The 14651-nt window shown below is 42.2% G+C and overlaps 1 protein-coding gene across 2 annotated transcripts in view; it reads right to left on the bottom strand.

Annotated features, from left to right (window-relative positions):
• Positions 1–9473, bottom strand: part of cdc14ab (cell division cycle 14Ab) — a 59831-nt gene extending 50358 nt beyond the window's left edge. The window contains exon 1 of one of the 2 annotated variants that reach the window (XM_034179270.1): positions 9362–9473. In XM_034179270.1, the coding sequence (XP_034035161.1) occupies positions 9362–9467 (106 nt within the window). In that variant the 5' untranslated portion in view covers positions 9468–9473. Of the gene's footprint in view, positions 1–7735; positions 8052–9361 lie in introns of those variants that run through there. The other variant, XM_034179271.1, reaches the window with a different exon arrangement.
• Positions 9474–14651: the final 5178 nt, after the last annotated feature.

The raw sequence follows: 14651 nt of genomic DNA, 5'->3' as shown, positions 1-14651 counted from the left end.
TTAATAACATTTACATTTACCCTGATGGACTACCCTGCAGTGGGGAATAAGTTTCATTACACTAGAAGTCTTTCAGAAAGCGCTGTAACTAGGTTTAAGGATATGATTCCTTCGTTATGTTCTCTAATGTCATATACCAACACAGAGCAGAGTAGCTACCTAAATTCTGTAAGGGAGTTAGAGTATCTCGTCAATAGTTTTACATCCTCTTTGAAGACAACTTTGGATGCTGTAGCTCCTCTGAAAAAGAGAGCTTTAAATCAGAAGTGTCTGACTCCGTGGTATAACTCACAAACTCGTAGCTTAAAGCAGATAACCCGTAAGTTGGAGAGGAAATGGCGTCTCACTAATTTAGAAGATCTTCACTTAGCCTGGAAAAAGAGTTTGTTGCTCTATAAAAAAAGCCCTCCGTAAAGCTAGGACATCTTTCTACTCATCACTAATTGAAGAAAATAAGAATAACCTCAGGTTTCTTTTCAGCACTGTAGCCAGGCTGACAAAGAGTCAGAGCTCTATTGAGCTGAGTATTCCATTAACTTTAACTAGTAATGACTTCATGACTTTCTTTGCTAACAAAATTTTGACTATTAGAGAAAAAATTACTCATAACCATCCCAAAGATGTATCGTTATCTTTGGCTGCTTTCAGTGATGCCGGTATTTGGTTAGACTCTTTCTCTCCGGTTGTTCTGTCTGAGTTATTTTCATTGGTTGCTTCGTCCAAACCATCGGCATGTTTATTGGACCCCATTCCTGCCAGGCTGCTCAAGGAAGTCCTACCATTATTTAATGCTTCAATCTTAATATGATCAATCTATCTTTGTTAGTTGGTTATGTACCACAGGCCTTTAAGGTGTCAGTAATTAAACCATTACTTAAAAAGCCATCACTTGACCCAGCTATCTTAGCTAATTATAGGCCAATTTCCAACCTTCCTTTTCTCTCAAAGATTCTTGAGAGGGTAGTTGTAAAACAGCTAACTGATCACCTGCAGAGGAATGGTCTATTTGAAGAGTTTCAGTCAGGTTTAGAATTCATCATAGTACAGAAACAGCATTAGTGAAGGTTACAAATGATCTTCTTATGGCTTCGGACAGTGGACTTATCTCTGTGCTTGTTCTGTTGGACCTCAGTGCTGCTTTTGATACTGTTGACCATAAAATTTTATTACAGAGATTAGAGCATGTCATAGGTATTAAAGGCACTGCGCTGCGGTGGTTTGAATCATATTTGTCTAATAGATTACAGTTTGTTCATGTAAATGGGGAATCTTCTTCACAGACTAAAGTTAATTATGGAGTTCCACAAGGTTCTGTGCTAGGACCAATTTTATTCACTTTATACATGCTTCCCTTAGGCAGTATTATTAGACGGTATTGCTTAAATTTTCATTGTTACGCAGATGATACCCAGCTTTATCTATCCATGAAGCCAGAGGATACACACCAATTAGCTAAACTGCAGGATTGTCTTACAGACATAAAGACATGGATGACCTCTAATTTCCTGCTTTTAAACTCAGATAAAACTGAAGTTATTGTACTTGGCCCCACAAATCTTAGAAGCATGGTGTCTAACCAGATCGTTACTCTGGATGGCATTTCCCTGATCTCTAGTAATACTGTGAGAAATCTTGGAGTCATTTTTGATCAGGATATGTCATTCAAAGCGCATATTAAACAAATATGTAGGACTGCCTTTTTGCATTTACGCAATATCTCTAAAATCAGAAAGGTCTTGTCTCAGAGTGATGCTGAAAAACTAATTCATGCATTTATTTCCTCTAGGCTGGACTATTGTAATTCATTATTATCAGGTTGTCCTAAAAGTTCCCTAAAAAAACCTTCAGTTGGTTCAGAATGCTGCAGCTAGAGTACTGACGGGGACTAGCAGGAGAGAGCATATCTCACCCGTGTTGGCCTCTCTTCATTGGCTTCCTGTTAATTCTAGAATAGAATTTAAAATTCTTCTTCTTACTTATAAGGTTTTGAATAATCAGGTCCCATCTTATCTTAGGGACCTCATGGTACCATATTACCCCATTAGAGCGCTTCGCTCTCAGACTGCGGGCTTACTTGTAGTTCCTAGGGTTTGTAAGAGTAGAATGGGAGGCAGAGCCTTCAGCTTTCTGGCTCCTCTCCTGTGGAACCAGCTCCCAATTCAGATCAGGGAGACAGATACCCTCTCTACTTTTAAGATTAGGCTTAAAACTTTCCTTTTCGCTAAGGCTTATAGTTAGGGCTGGATCGGGTGACCCTGGACCATCCCTTGGTTATGCTGCTTTAGACGTAGATTGTGGGGGGGTTCCCATGATGCACTGTTTCTTTCTCTTTTTGCTCTGTATGCATCACTCTGCATTTAATCATTAGTGATCGATCTCTGCCCCCCTTCACGGCATGTCTTTTTCCTGGTTTTTTCCCTCAGCCCCAACCAGTCTCAGCAGAAGACTGCCCCTCCCTGAGCCTGGTTCTGCTGGAGGTTTCTTCCTGTTAAAAGGGAGTTTTTCCTTCCCACTGTTGCCAAGTGCTTGCTCATAGGGGGTCGTTTTGACCGTTGGGGTTTTTCATAATTATTGTATGGCCTTGCCTTACAATATGGAGCGCCTTGGGGCAACTGTTTGTTGTGATTTGGCGCTATATAAGAAAAAAGTTGATTGATTGATTGATGAATTCTAAAACCTGACTGAAACTCTTCAAATAGACCATTCCTCTGCAGATGATCAGTTAGCTGTTTTACAACTACCCTTTCAAGAATTTCTGAGAGAAAAGGAAGGTTGGAGATTGGCCTATAATTAGCTAAGATAGCTGGGTCAAGTGATGGCTTTTTAAGTAATGGTTTAATTACTGCCACCTTAAAAGCCTGTGGTACATAGCCAACTAACAAAGATAGATTGATCATATTTAAGATTGAAGCATTAAATAATGGTAGGGCTTCCTTGAGCAGCCTGGTAGGAATGGGGTCTAATAAACATGTTGATGGTTTGGATGAAGTAACTAATGAAAATAACAGAAAAGACAGAACAATCGGAGAGAAAGAGTCTAACCAAATACCGGCATCACTGAAAGCAGCCAAAGATAACGATACGTCTTTGGGATGGTTATGAGTAATTTTTTCTCTAATAGTTAAAATTTTGTTAGCAAAGAAAGTCATGAAGTCATTACTAGTTAAAGTTAATGGAATACTCAGCTCAATAGAGCTCTGACTCTTTGTCAGCCTGGCTACAGTGCTGAAAAGAAACCTGGGGTTGTTCTTATTTTCTTCAATTAGTGATGAGTAGAAAGATGTCCTAGCTTTACGGAGGGCTTTTTTATAGAGCAACAGACTCTTTTTCCAGGCTAAGTGAAGATCTTCTAAATTAGTGAGACACCATTTCCTCTCCAACTTACGGGTTATCTGCTTTAAGCTACGAGTTTGTGAGTTATACCACGGAGTCAGACACTTCTGATTTAAAGCTCTCTTTTTCAGAGGAGCTACAGCATCCAAGTTGTCTTCAATGAGGATGTAAAACTATTGACGAGATACTCTATCTCCCTTACAGAGTTTAGGTAGCTACTCTGCACTGTGTTGGTATATGGCATTAGAGAACATAAAGAAGGAATCATATCCTTAAACCTAGTTACAGCGCTTTCTGAAAGACTTCTAGTGTAATGAAACTTATTCCCCACTGCTGGGTAGTCCATCAGAGTAAATGTAAATGTTATTAAGAAATGATCAGACAGAAGGGAGTTTTCAGGGAATACTGTTAAGTCTTCTATTTCCATACCATAAGTCAGAACAAGATCTAAGATATGATTAAAGTGGTGGGTGGACTCATTTACTTTTTGAGCAAAGCCAATAGAGTCTAATAATAGATTAAATGCAGTGTTGAGGCTGTCATTCTCAGCATCTGTGTGGATGTTAAAATCGCCCACTATAATTATCTTATCTGAGCTAAGCACTAAGTCAGACAAAAGGTCTGAAAATTCACAGAGAAACTCACAGTAACGACCAGGTGGACGATAGATAATAACAAATAAAACTGGTTTTTGGGACTTCCAATTTGGATGGACAAGACTAAGAGACAAGCTTTCAAATGAATTAAAGCTCTGTCTGGGTTTTGGATTAATTAATAAGCTGGAATGGAAGATTGCTGCTAATCCGCCCCGGCCCGTGCTACGAGCATTCTGACAGTTAGTGTGACTCGGGGGTGTTGACTCATTTAAACTAACATATTCATCCTGCTGTAACCAGGTTTCTGTTAGGCAGAATAAATCAATATGTTGATCAATTATTATATCATTTACCAACAGGGACTTAGAAGAGAGAGACCTAATGTTTAATAGACCACATTTAACTGTTTGTCTGTGGTGCAGTTGAAGGTGCTATATTATTTTTTCTTTTTGAATTTTTATGCTTAAATAGATTTTTGCTGGTTATTGGTAGTCTGGGAGCAGGCACCGTCTCTACAGGGATGGGGTAATGAGGGGATGGCAGGGGGAGAGAAGCTGCAGAGAGGTGTGTAAGACTACAACTCTGCTTCCTGGTCCCAACCCTGGATAGTCACGGTTTGGAGGATTTAAGAAAATTGGCCAGATTTCTAGAAATGAGAGCTGCTCCATCCAAAGTGGGATGGATGCCGTCTCTCCTAACAAGACCAGGTTTTCCCCAGAAGCTTTGCCAATTATCTATGAAGCCCACCTCATTTTTTGGACACCACTCAGACAGCCAGCAATTCAAGGAGAACATGCGGCTAAACATGTCACTCCCGGTCCGATTGGGGAGGGGCCCAGAGAAAACTACAGAGTCCGACATTGTTTTTGCAAAGTTACACACCGATTTAATGTTAATTTTAGTGACCTCCGATTGGCGTAACCGGGTGTCATTACTGCCGACGTGAATTACAATCTTACCAAATTTACGCTTAGCCTTAGCCAGCAGTTTCAAATTTCCTTCAATGTCGCCTGCTCTGGCCCCCGGAAGACAATTGACTATGGTTGCTGGTGTCGCTAACTTCACATTTCTCAAAACAGAGTCGCCAATAACCAGAGTTTGATCCTCGGCGGGTGTGTCGTCGAGTGGGGAAAAACGGTTAGAGATGTGAACGGGTTGGCGGTGTACACGGGGCTTCTGTTTAGGGCTACGCTTCCTCCTCACAGTCACCCAGTCGGCCTGCTTTCCCGGCTGCTCGGGATCTGCCAGGGGGTAACTAACGGCAGCTAAGCTACCTTGGTCCGCACCGACTACAGGGGCCTGGCTAGCTGTAGAATTTTCCACGGTGCGGAGCCGAGTCTCCAATTCGCCCAGCCTGGCCTCCAAAGCTACGAATAAGCTACACTTATTACAAGTACCATTACTGCTAAAGGAGGCCGAGGAATAACTAAACATTTCACACCCAGAGCAGAAAAGTGCGGGAGAGACAGGAGAAGCCGCCATGCTAAATCGGCTAAGAGCTAGTAGCTACGCTAAGCTAGCGGATTCCTAAAAACACGCAAAGTGAATAATGTGTAAATAATTTAGAGGTGATTCAGCAGAAGGAGTGCTTTAGTTAAGGCACGTAAAGATTACACTGGGAAACAAATCGTAATCTAGATAACTAGATTACTAGCCATCCGTTTAGAAATGAAATGGTCGTTTCTGCCGTGATCGCCATTGTGGGCCATCCTTAAAGCTGTAGTAACACTCCTTAATCTCTGTGAAGCCCAAAAAATTTTCACCAAAAGCCAAATGAATTTTCCGAATGGTTTCCAGCTGCCTGTCTCTAACAGTTTCTCATTCTGCCTGTCTCTAAAACTTCTGATGGAACAAAGCCCAAATCATTCCGCCATTTCCCTGACAATAAAAATCTGACGAGGGGGGTGGACCAGTACTCACTCAAAGCATGCCCACAGGCGAACGACGCAACCGACAGGCATGAAAAAACTCACGCATGTGCACGAAGGTTTAAGCTTGGCTGACGTAAAAACATATGAATCAAATCCATATATTTTTTTGCATAAAATAAAAAAGTCTGTTACTTTTCTAACAGACCTCATATGACGTTAACACTGACATGGCAGGGAGGGAGAATAGATTAAGACTGTTATTGTAGACTATTGCTTATGGAATGTTTGTTGCATCAATGCCAAACCAGTTCACAGTTATAGCCAGTGTGAGATATTGGAGGGTGAAGGGAGTTGAGAAGTGCAGTGTTCATTTCGGAGTCTGATGGCCTGGGGGTAGAGGCTGTTTGCCATCCTGCTGGTCCTGGCGGGAAGTGACCTGTACCTCTAGCCAGAGGGCAGCAGGTGGAACAGGTTGTGTGCTGGGTGAAAGCGGTCTCTGATATTATGAGTCCGGCAGAGGCAGTGGGAGATGTACACAGTGGAGATTGCTGGGAGGTCTGAGCCAATGATTTTTCCTGCTGTCTTCACCACCCTCTGGATCACCTGCTTCTCTGCCTAAAATCATTAATAAATAAAAACAATATCGGCCCTATGAATGATCCCTGAGGGACTCCATTGGTAACCTGCATCCAAGTGGACCTAACTCTGTTCATACAGACCCGCTGCCCTCTGTCACTTAGAAAATCTTCTATCCAACTGCTGACTACCCCCCCCCCCAATACCATACTTCCATAATTTATATATCAGTCTGGCACAGAATCAAATGCTTCGTCATACAGCTTTGTCCATTCTTCTAAAGTAACAAGCAAATTTGTGAGGCAAAATCTGCCCTTTTGAAAACCAGGTTGTTCATTTGAAAGTGCTTTTTCCAAGAGAAATCACAAGTTTGTCCCTAACCTTCGAGGTCTGTAATAATACTGCAGTACATTCTGACACACACACACACAGCTAGTTAATCCAGGGTTACTTGAGTGCCCTCCATTAGACCAAAACCCACAATTGTCATTTTTGAGTAGCTTCAAGATTGTTGTTTTTTCCATTGTTCATCTTTATGCTTATTCTTAGTGCATCTACTTTCTTTCAGTATAGCTCTGTCACTTTTGTTCCCTTGCTTATAATTTATTTATTGACTAATTTGTTTATGCCACACTACTTTTGGGTGGATAGGTGGGGTACCTTATTACTATAACTACACTTTGCTGTCATTATTATGCTTTGCTGGGGTGGGGGTTCTTTCTTTCCTTCTCTTTTTTTGTGGGGGAGAAAATTGTCTTTGCATAACTAAACTTTACCGTCTGTATTACTGCAGATATTTTTTCTTTTAAAAAAAAACCTTTGAAAGAAAGAAAATTCCAGCGAGCGGCACTGGCACGCCACAAGGACACGAGCAGTCCAAAGTTACAATGTTCATACTTCTGGGGGGAATATGATTTCAGATGGTATATTTCACCACACATATAAAATGTCATTCACAGACTTTAAAAACTGTTTTCTACATGCCATAAAATGTCTCACTGGAGGTCACACACAGTTTCGGGAAATGAAAACAATATTCCACATTCAACATAAAAAAAATGTGTAGGAGCTGGTTCAAGTCATTTCCTTCATATGGCTGTTAAAAAACGGCAAAATGGCATTTTACGTACACACACACACACACACACACACACACACACACACACACACACACACACACACACACACACACACACACACACACCACTCCTGATAGTGGAAACCTTAAATTTTGCACCTTTTCTATTCAGAACTAGAGCACATTAATTTAAGCCTTGATACGCCTTTCCACTGGGTATTTAATATATTTTAAAGTTACTTTTTAAAAACCCTTTCATATATTTTAACATTGATTTTTACCTTTAATAAGCTCGGCGGCTCCCACAAGCTCCGCCTCTTCCGCCACCCTGATCAGGGCAGACAGGACGGATGACGTCATTTGCAAACTTTTCCGAAGCTAACTCTGTTAGCCTTTAGCTGCTCGTTAGCGTCCAGGCGAACACAGTGTTTCAAAGTTAACAATACGTTAATTCATCCGTCTTCAGCGACATTTTTGCTCACAGCCGTCATCCTTAACGCCGCCTCAGCGTCTTATTTGTAACATTTTCCCCTCCATGTAAACTTACAGAGCTGCACACGAGCAGGTTTAAAGTTCAGCGGCTCGAGCGATCTGAGAAAAAAAAAAAAACAAAAAAAAAAAACAGAGACCGATCCCTCCATAGCAGTCCGACACGCCCCGCAGTAACCGCAACCAATCAGCAAACAGAACACACAGTGATGCTTTCAAAGCCGCTCTGAAATCTCATCTTCAGGTTCAGGCGCGTTTTTTGGAGAAGAAAGAGAGAAAAACAAAAAACCTCCTAAAAAAGAAAGAGAGAAAACAAAAAAAACTCCTAAAACTGTACTTAAGTACGGATTTTAGGGATTTACCCGATTTTAGCTACAGGTCAGTGTAACATTACAGTCAAAGAATTCTTGTCAAATGTCCATGATTGATTGATTGAGTCTATTCAGTAAAATAATGTACAACGTACATACGTATGTAATGGCACATTAAAATACAGGGATAACACAAGAAAGTGAAAAACACTTGTCATCCGGTAAATCTTCCATTTTAGAACATTTTGGATTTAGGCAGTTTGGTGCACCTGAGCCAATTCTTCATATAATGTGGCTCCAGTGTAAAACTTGTGACAAATCAACAGGCAGGTCCACCTCAGATCTGCCTGGTGATTTGTTGTTTGAGCAGGACCCAAAGATCCTCCGCAGAGACCAGGGACCAAAGACATCCAGTCCTCATCTCAGGTCACTGGTTAGAGTCCAAATCTGACAACCAAACAGTAAGACAGGAAGCACCAGGACCCTCAACACTTGGACCTTCATTCTCCTGCAATGACATCAGCATCATACACCTTTGACCTCTTGACCCCATAAGAGCTTCCCAGAGAAATGAACGTCCCTCCTGAGATCAGTGCACGTCTCAATGACTTCAGCACTTTCACCACACGCACTTCCAAGTTTGCCGACTGTCACGTCGGCTGCGCTCTGTGTTTGCACGCTGCCTCGCCTTCACACAGCTCTCTGGTCTTCTTGTCCTGTTTAACAAATGCAGTCTTCAGTGAAACCTGAGACTAAAGCCAAGAGTCCACACAGAGAGTCGTTTCATGCTTCATCACACACCTGGCTCACAGCACCTGTCACTTCCAATATTTTCGCTCTTCTCTGTATTTACATACAATCAAACAAAAGAAGATTTTCTAAATTACCATCTCAAATGTTCTCATCTTGAAGGCAAACACCTTGCGGCAGAAACTAATGAAACACTGTCACAGTCCTTTTGGATGGGACTCTGGTCCTCTGCATCTGATAGAACCACAACTACAAATTCATCAGGTGGTTCCTTTCAGTCCTCCTGTCGATTCTGGAGCATTTGAGTCTGCTGACAGACGTCCTGAACTCAACAATGAAGATGCACAGAGGTCTTACCTGCAATCAGTGAGATCCACACACAGTTTGCTGCAGGTTCTGATCGCGACCCAGGTCCCAGCCCCAGAGCAGCATTTTGAAGGACCCGGGGCTCATCCTGGTGCATCCTCCAGGCCCCTGTGTCTGACATCTTGCAGGGCAGCGAGCAGTGTGCCGGCAGACTCTGAGGCGAGCGGCGCTGCGGGGGGTCTCAGGTGACCCGGCTCAGGTTTCTTCTTCCACTGGGGACTCAGGTGTGAGTTTACAGCCGTCTCAGATTTCACACTTCCTGTTGTCCCTCGTGCAGACTGAACGCAGTCACCTGCTCAGGTGTGTTCACGTCAACACAACACCACGCTGATGTCATGGAAACAAGACTGAGAACACCACCTGGAGAAAGTCTCAGAGAGAGACGGACCTCTGACCTCAATACCAACGTCCAATCACAGGAGCTCACAGGTGACAGACGAGGATGACTGAGACCCAGAGGTCAGATCAGGTCAGACTCCTTTATCGGCTCATTTTTGTGTTGGTCTGTAAAAACAAAAGCCTGGAAAGTTAAAAACACTGAGTGCAACATTTGAAGCAAGAACTAAATGACAATAAAAGGTTATTGTTTAAAATCTCCGTGATGAGAATGTGCATCAGGGTTCTGGTTTGAGACCAAAGCGTTTCTCAGGCGCGTCTGTGATCATTTTTATGGTGTCTCCTCTCTCTTACCAAACCACAAGTCCAAGGACACGTTCCATGGTGCCATGGCAGACGCTTCACCTTCTTCAGCCAGCAGCGGTGCAGACGCATTCTTCCTGGAGGTCATGACATCAGTCACGCGAACCCTCCAGGAACAGACCTGAAGGTACCAAATCCAGGGGACTTGATCCTGTTCTGATGAAGAGTTCCAGAAAACACTGTGAAGCAATTTCTGATTGTGTCTGCAACGAGACTTTGCGTCAAATGACCAGTGACTGAGGGAGACGAGGATCAAAGACATCATCAGCGCTGACATCCTGGTTAGGATCCGGCACGCCAGTGACCCGTGGTGACCCGTGATGAACACAGGTTACAGGGCCTCTCACATTTCACAAAATTGACATTTACTTTCTACTGAAACCCAAACATTATAATGTCACTTCATTTTAGAAACATCTTATAGAACATATTCATCTTTGGGGGGGGGGGGGGTCCATCATGAATATTTATTTTCCTTTTAACGCCATCTGTAGGTGGGTGCACGTCTGCATGAGCTTTTGAAAAGACAGGAAGTTACCTTTAACTGCAGGTGACATGCTTGTAGTGGCTCCTGCTGCCTTGTGTTTGTGACTCCTCCCACTCACTCCCCTCAGGATGTGAACTCATGACCCCCATCATGGGAGGGGCTCTTTAACCAGAAGGCTAGAACCCGGGCTCTGTCTCTGACCTTGGGAACACAGTATTTTTTGTCTGTCGGGGGAGTGAGGCCAGATGACTGCCAGATGCACAGCGCCTCCTGCTGGCCTCCATCACACGTGTACACGCTGATGTCCGTCAGATGTCTGTAAATCATTTCAGAGGTGTCATCAGGTTACAAAAGGGGGGGAGAACAAGATGGCGGAGTGAGCAGTGGGGAAAATTGCAGGTCTGACAGAAAAGTTGATTGAAACGCCCAGAACACTAGATTCTGAAAAGACGGCTACTCCTGGTGAGACTTTAAGAGAAGTTGGAACATATAACCCATCAATTTTTGGTGAAACTTGAAAGTGAAACGTGAAAAAACTTAATACGGAAAAATGGCTAACTCAAAGCTAGCGGTTAGCATCCCCGACCACGATTACGACCTAGTGGCTCTGCAAGAAGCATGTGGAGAGGAGGGTTTAGAAGAGATGGAGTTAGCGGCAACAGAAGACAAGAATGCCCACACTCCATTACAAAGCCCCAATCCCAAGAAACAGAAAAAAAGAAGAGATGAAGAAAGTGAGATGGGCATCTTCAGCATCCTCGAGGCTATCAAAGATCTATCAAAATGGACGGATGACAGATGGGATATGCTCCAAAATAAGTTTGAGACTATTGAACTGCGCATACAAACCAATGAAAAAGCTACCAAAGAGAACAAAGAGGATGTGGAACAAATAAACGCACGGGTACAACTGCTGAGAAAAGAAAATAGAGATTTGAGGGTGAAGTGCCTGGAGAGCGCCCGGTACTGGAGGCGCTGGGATCTTAGACTTACGGGGCTGCCAGAGAAGGAAAACGAAAATACACGAGAAATCGTGATAGGCATCCTCACACGTGTGATTCCGTGTGTCCGTGGACAAACTACGGGAAACAGTAGATACCGTGCACCGATTGGGACGGAAGAATGATGCAGCCACAAACAAACCACCACGTGCGATCATCATCCAGTTCAGCACGAGGATGACGAGGGATGAGATCTAGAGAAGAACAAAGGAGGCTAGAGTACGCAAAGAAATGAACATCAGATTCAAGGAGGACTTTTCAAGAGAGGATCAAGAGGCGAGGGCAAAGCTGCGGCCAGCAGTGGAGGAGGCACGACACCGCGGAAAAAGAGCCTTCTTAAAGGACGGGTATGCTGTTATTGATGGGAAAAGAGTTGAGCCATGAAAACTGGTTAAATATGAGTTAGTTATTGTTTTTATCACTTTAATGGTACTCAGGGTTAGACAATACCAAGGTTACGTTCCATTTTCTAATAAAAAATGAAAACTAAAGGGTTGCTGTCTTTAAAAAAAAAAAAGTTCTAGGACAAAATGCTCATTCCTGCTTATCTTATTATCCTTTATTCCTTTAGTGCATTCAAGGTATATAAAAAGTTAAGCTTGTTATGTCTGTTCATTTGAGTTCATTAAATGTTCGAGGTATTAAAAATATTGTTAAACGCAAGGCCATATTTTTATTTTGTAAGGAGATTAAAGCCAATATTATATTGCTACAAGAAACGCATTCTAGCAAAGATGATGAAAAATTTTGGAAGCAACAGTGGGGAGACATTGTCTTATATGCACATGGTTCCTCTCACTCTGCAGGAGTGATGATTTTATTTTACAAGTTTACTGGGTCGATAATTAAGTACAAGAGAGATGAAGATGGACACTGGTTAATGGTGGTGCTTGAGGTATTTGACACAAGGTTTGTTTTAATTAATATCTACAGTTATAACAACAAGTCCACGAACAATAATATGATTTTGAAATTGACTGAATTACTGAATGTATGGAGAATTACTTATGGTACAGACAGTGTAATAACAGGGGGTGACTTTAACATAGCTCCTCCCTCCTGGCTTGATAGGAAACCTCCAAGGGGAGCACAACCAAACTATAGTGGCATTATATCTTCCTTTTGTTATTTAATTTGGTTGACTATTGGAGAATGTCAAACCCTGATACAGAACGTTATACGTGGATTAGCCCAGCTGACCCAAACGTATGCTCAAGACTTGATTATTGGCTTGTGTCTCAGACTCTCACTGATTACGTTACAAAATGTGATATCCAAATATCACTACTCACTGACCACCGTGCTATTAGGCTATCACTGAAAGCAATGCCCCGAAGTCAGATGGCTAATAATATTTGGAAATTCAATAATTCACCATTGCTGAATGAAATATTTTGCTGTCAGGTGAGAACTACTCTAATTGAAATATAGGCAAACTGGATATGTCAGAATTAAGCAAATGGGAATGGTTTAAATATCAGGTAAAACAGCTAGCTATTGAAACAGGAAAAAAATTGCAAAGGCAAGACAATTTAGGCAAAAAGATTTAGTTGCAAAAATAAATCTACTCTGTCAAAAAACCAAATTTAAATGAGGAAGACAAGGAGCATTTACATTCTTTTCAAAATCAAATGGATGAAATTTATCTAGAAAAGGCAAAGGGAGCTTTTGTAAGATCCAAAGCCAAATGGATTGAACAAGGGGAGAAAAATACAACATACTTCTACAGTCTTGAAAAAAGAAGGCAGTCAAGGAAAACAGTAACAAAATTAAGCAAAAATGGGGAAATCATTCAGGATCCAATTCAAATAAAAGAACAAATAAGGGAATTCTATGGTGAGCTCTACAAGGAAAAATTTCAAAAGGAGAAATGCGATGCCTTCATGAGCATGATAAGGAACAATATTACTAAAGTATCAGATGAAGACAAGCTATCTTTAGAAGAAGATCTAACAATAACAGAACTTGAAAGGGCTCTAAAACAAATGAAAACCGGGAATTCACCGGGGCATAGACGGGCTTACCATGGAGTTCTGTTCTTATTTTTGGCAGGATTTAAAAACTCTCCTTTGCAATGATTACAAACTTTTGGCCCTATTATATGCAAATAGAATCAACTGTTGTGTGTTGGGGGGTGTGGCTGGATGTTTTGGTGTTCTTTTCTTTTCTTTGCTCTTCAGGTGGCATGGAAACTGATTTGTCTGTGGAGAAGGTGCTGGCTGAAGAGTCCTTCACCCTCATCAACATCATGTGTAGCACCTGTGACTGGTGCTCACATGCAACCTTAAAGACTTTCAGCTGAAGCAGATAATTGGATGGCGTTCTGCATTTAAGTCATGTGTGATTCAAGCAGAACTGCCGGGAACTCGACCTTGTGATGTTCGTTTGTGAGACGCTGAGGACCGCGCCTGGGTTTGACACATCGAGCCTGTGAAGCAAGGAAGGGTGAGGACACATGCTGTCAGCACACATCAAAGGTGATTAAGTGTTTGACTAATTGTTGATAGTAACTTGGTGTTTTGTTACACAGTATACTTGAATTGTGATGAGAATTGTGCAGCTTGCTTCTCACTGCTGTGGCGTGCAGGATAAGTGATCCTCCACCTGTTGTGAGAAGCTGCTCATTTGCATAAAGATAAAAAGTACAGACCTGAATGTGTTGCTGATAGCGTGTGTCTTTTGAAAGATATTAGTTGTAACTGCTGACTTACCTCACCTCTTCTTTGCTTCACAGAGAGTCAGTTTGTCGTGTCCACCTGGGGGGTGTTTGTCTGGTGGTAGTGGGTCCAGGAACGCCGGGCTTCTATCCTTTTGGGCGCTTAAGAGCGTGCCAACAGTCACTCCACCAGAAGGACGTTGTTTCAGTTTTGTACACATTATTATGCACAGGTGAAAAATAAATTGTTTCTGTTGTTGGAACCGCTTTCTGGTTATTTTAGCGCTGGGTTCTGTCTGACGCAGGTTCGCTCCTCAATCCGCGTCGACACATAACATCAACAATATTATGCATAAACTGATAGATGAATTTCAGTCGGCCTTTATCAAAGGAAGGCACCTACATAACAATGTTCAACTAATATTGGACCTTTTAGAT

Source organism: Thalassophryne amazonica, chromosome 10, assembly GCF_902500255.1.
Source record: "Thalassophryne amazonica chromosome 10, fThaAma1.1, whole genome shotgun sequence".
In the NCBI taxonomy this organism is placed as follows: domain Eukaryota; kingdom Metazoa; phylum Chordata; class Actinopteri; order Batrachoidiformes; family Batrachoididae; genus Thalassophryne; species Thalassophryne amazonica.
Note: the sequence above shows the minus strand (reverse complement) of the source record. Positions and strands in the feature narration are given on the sequence as shown.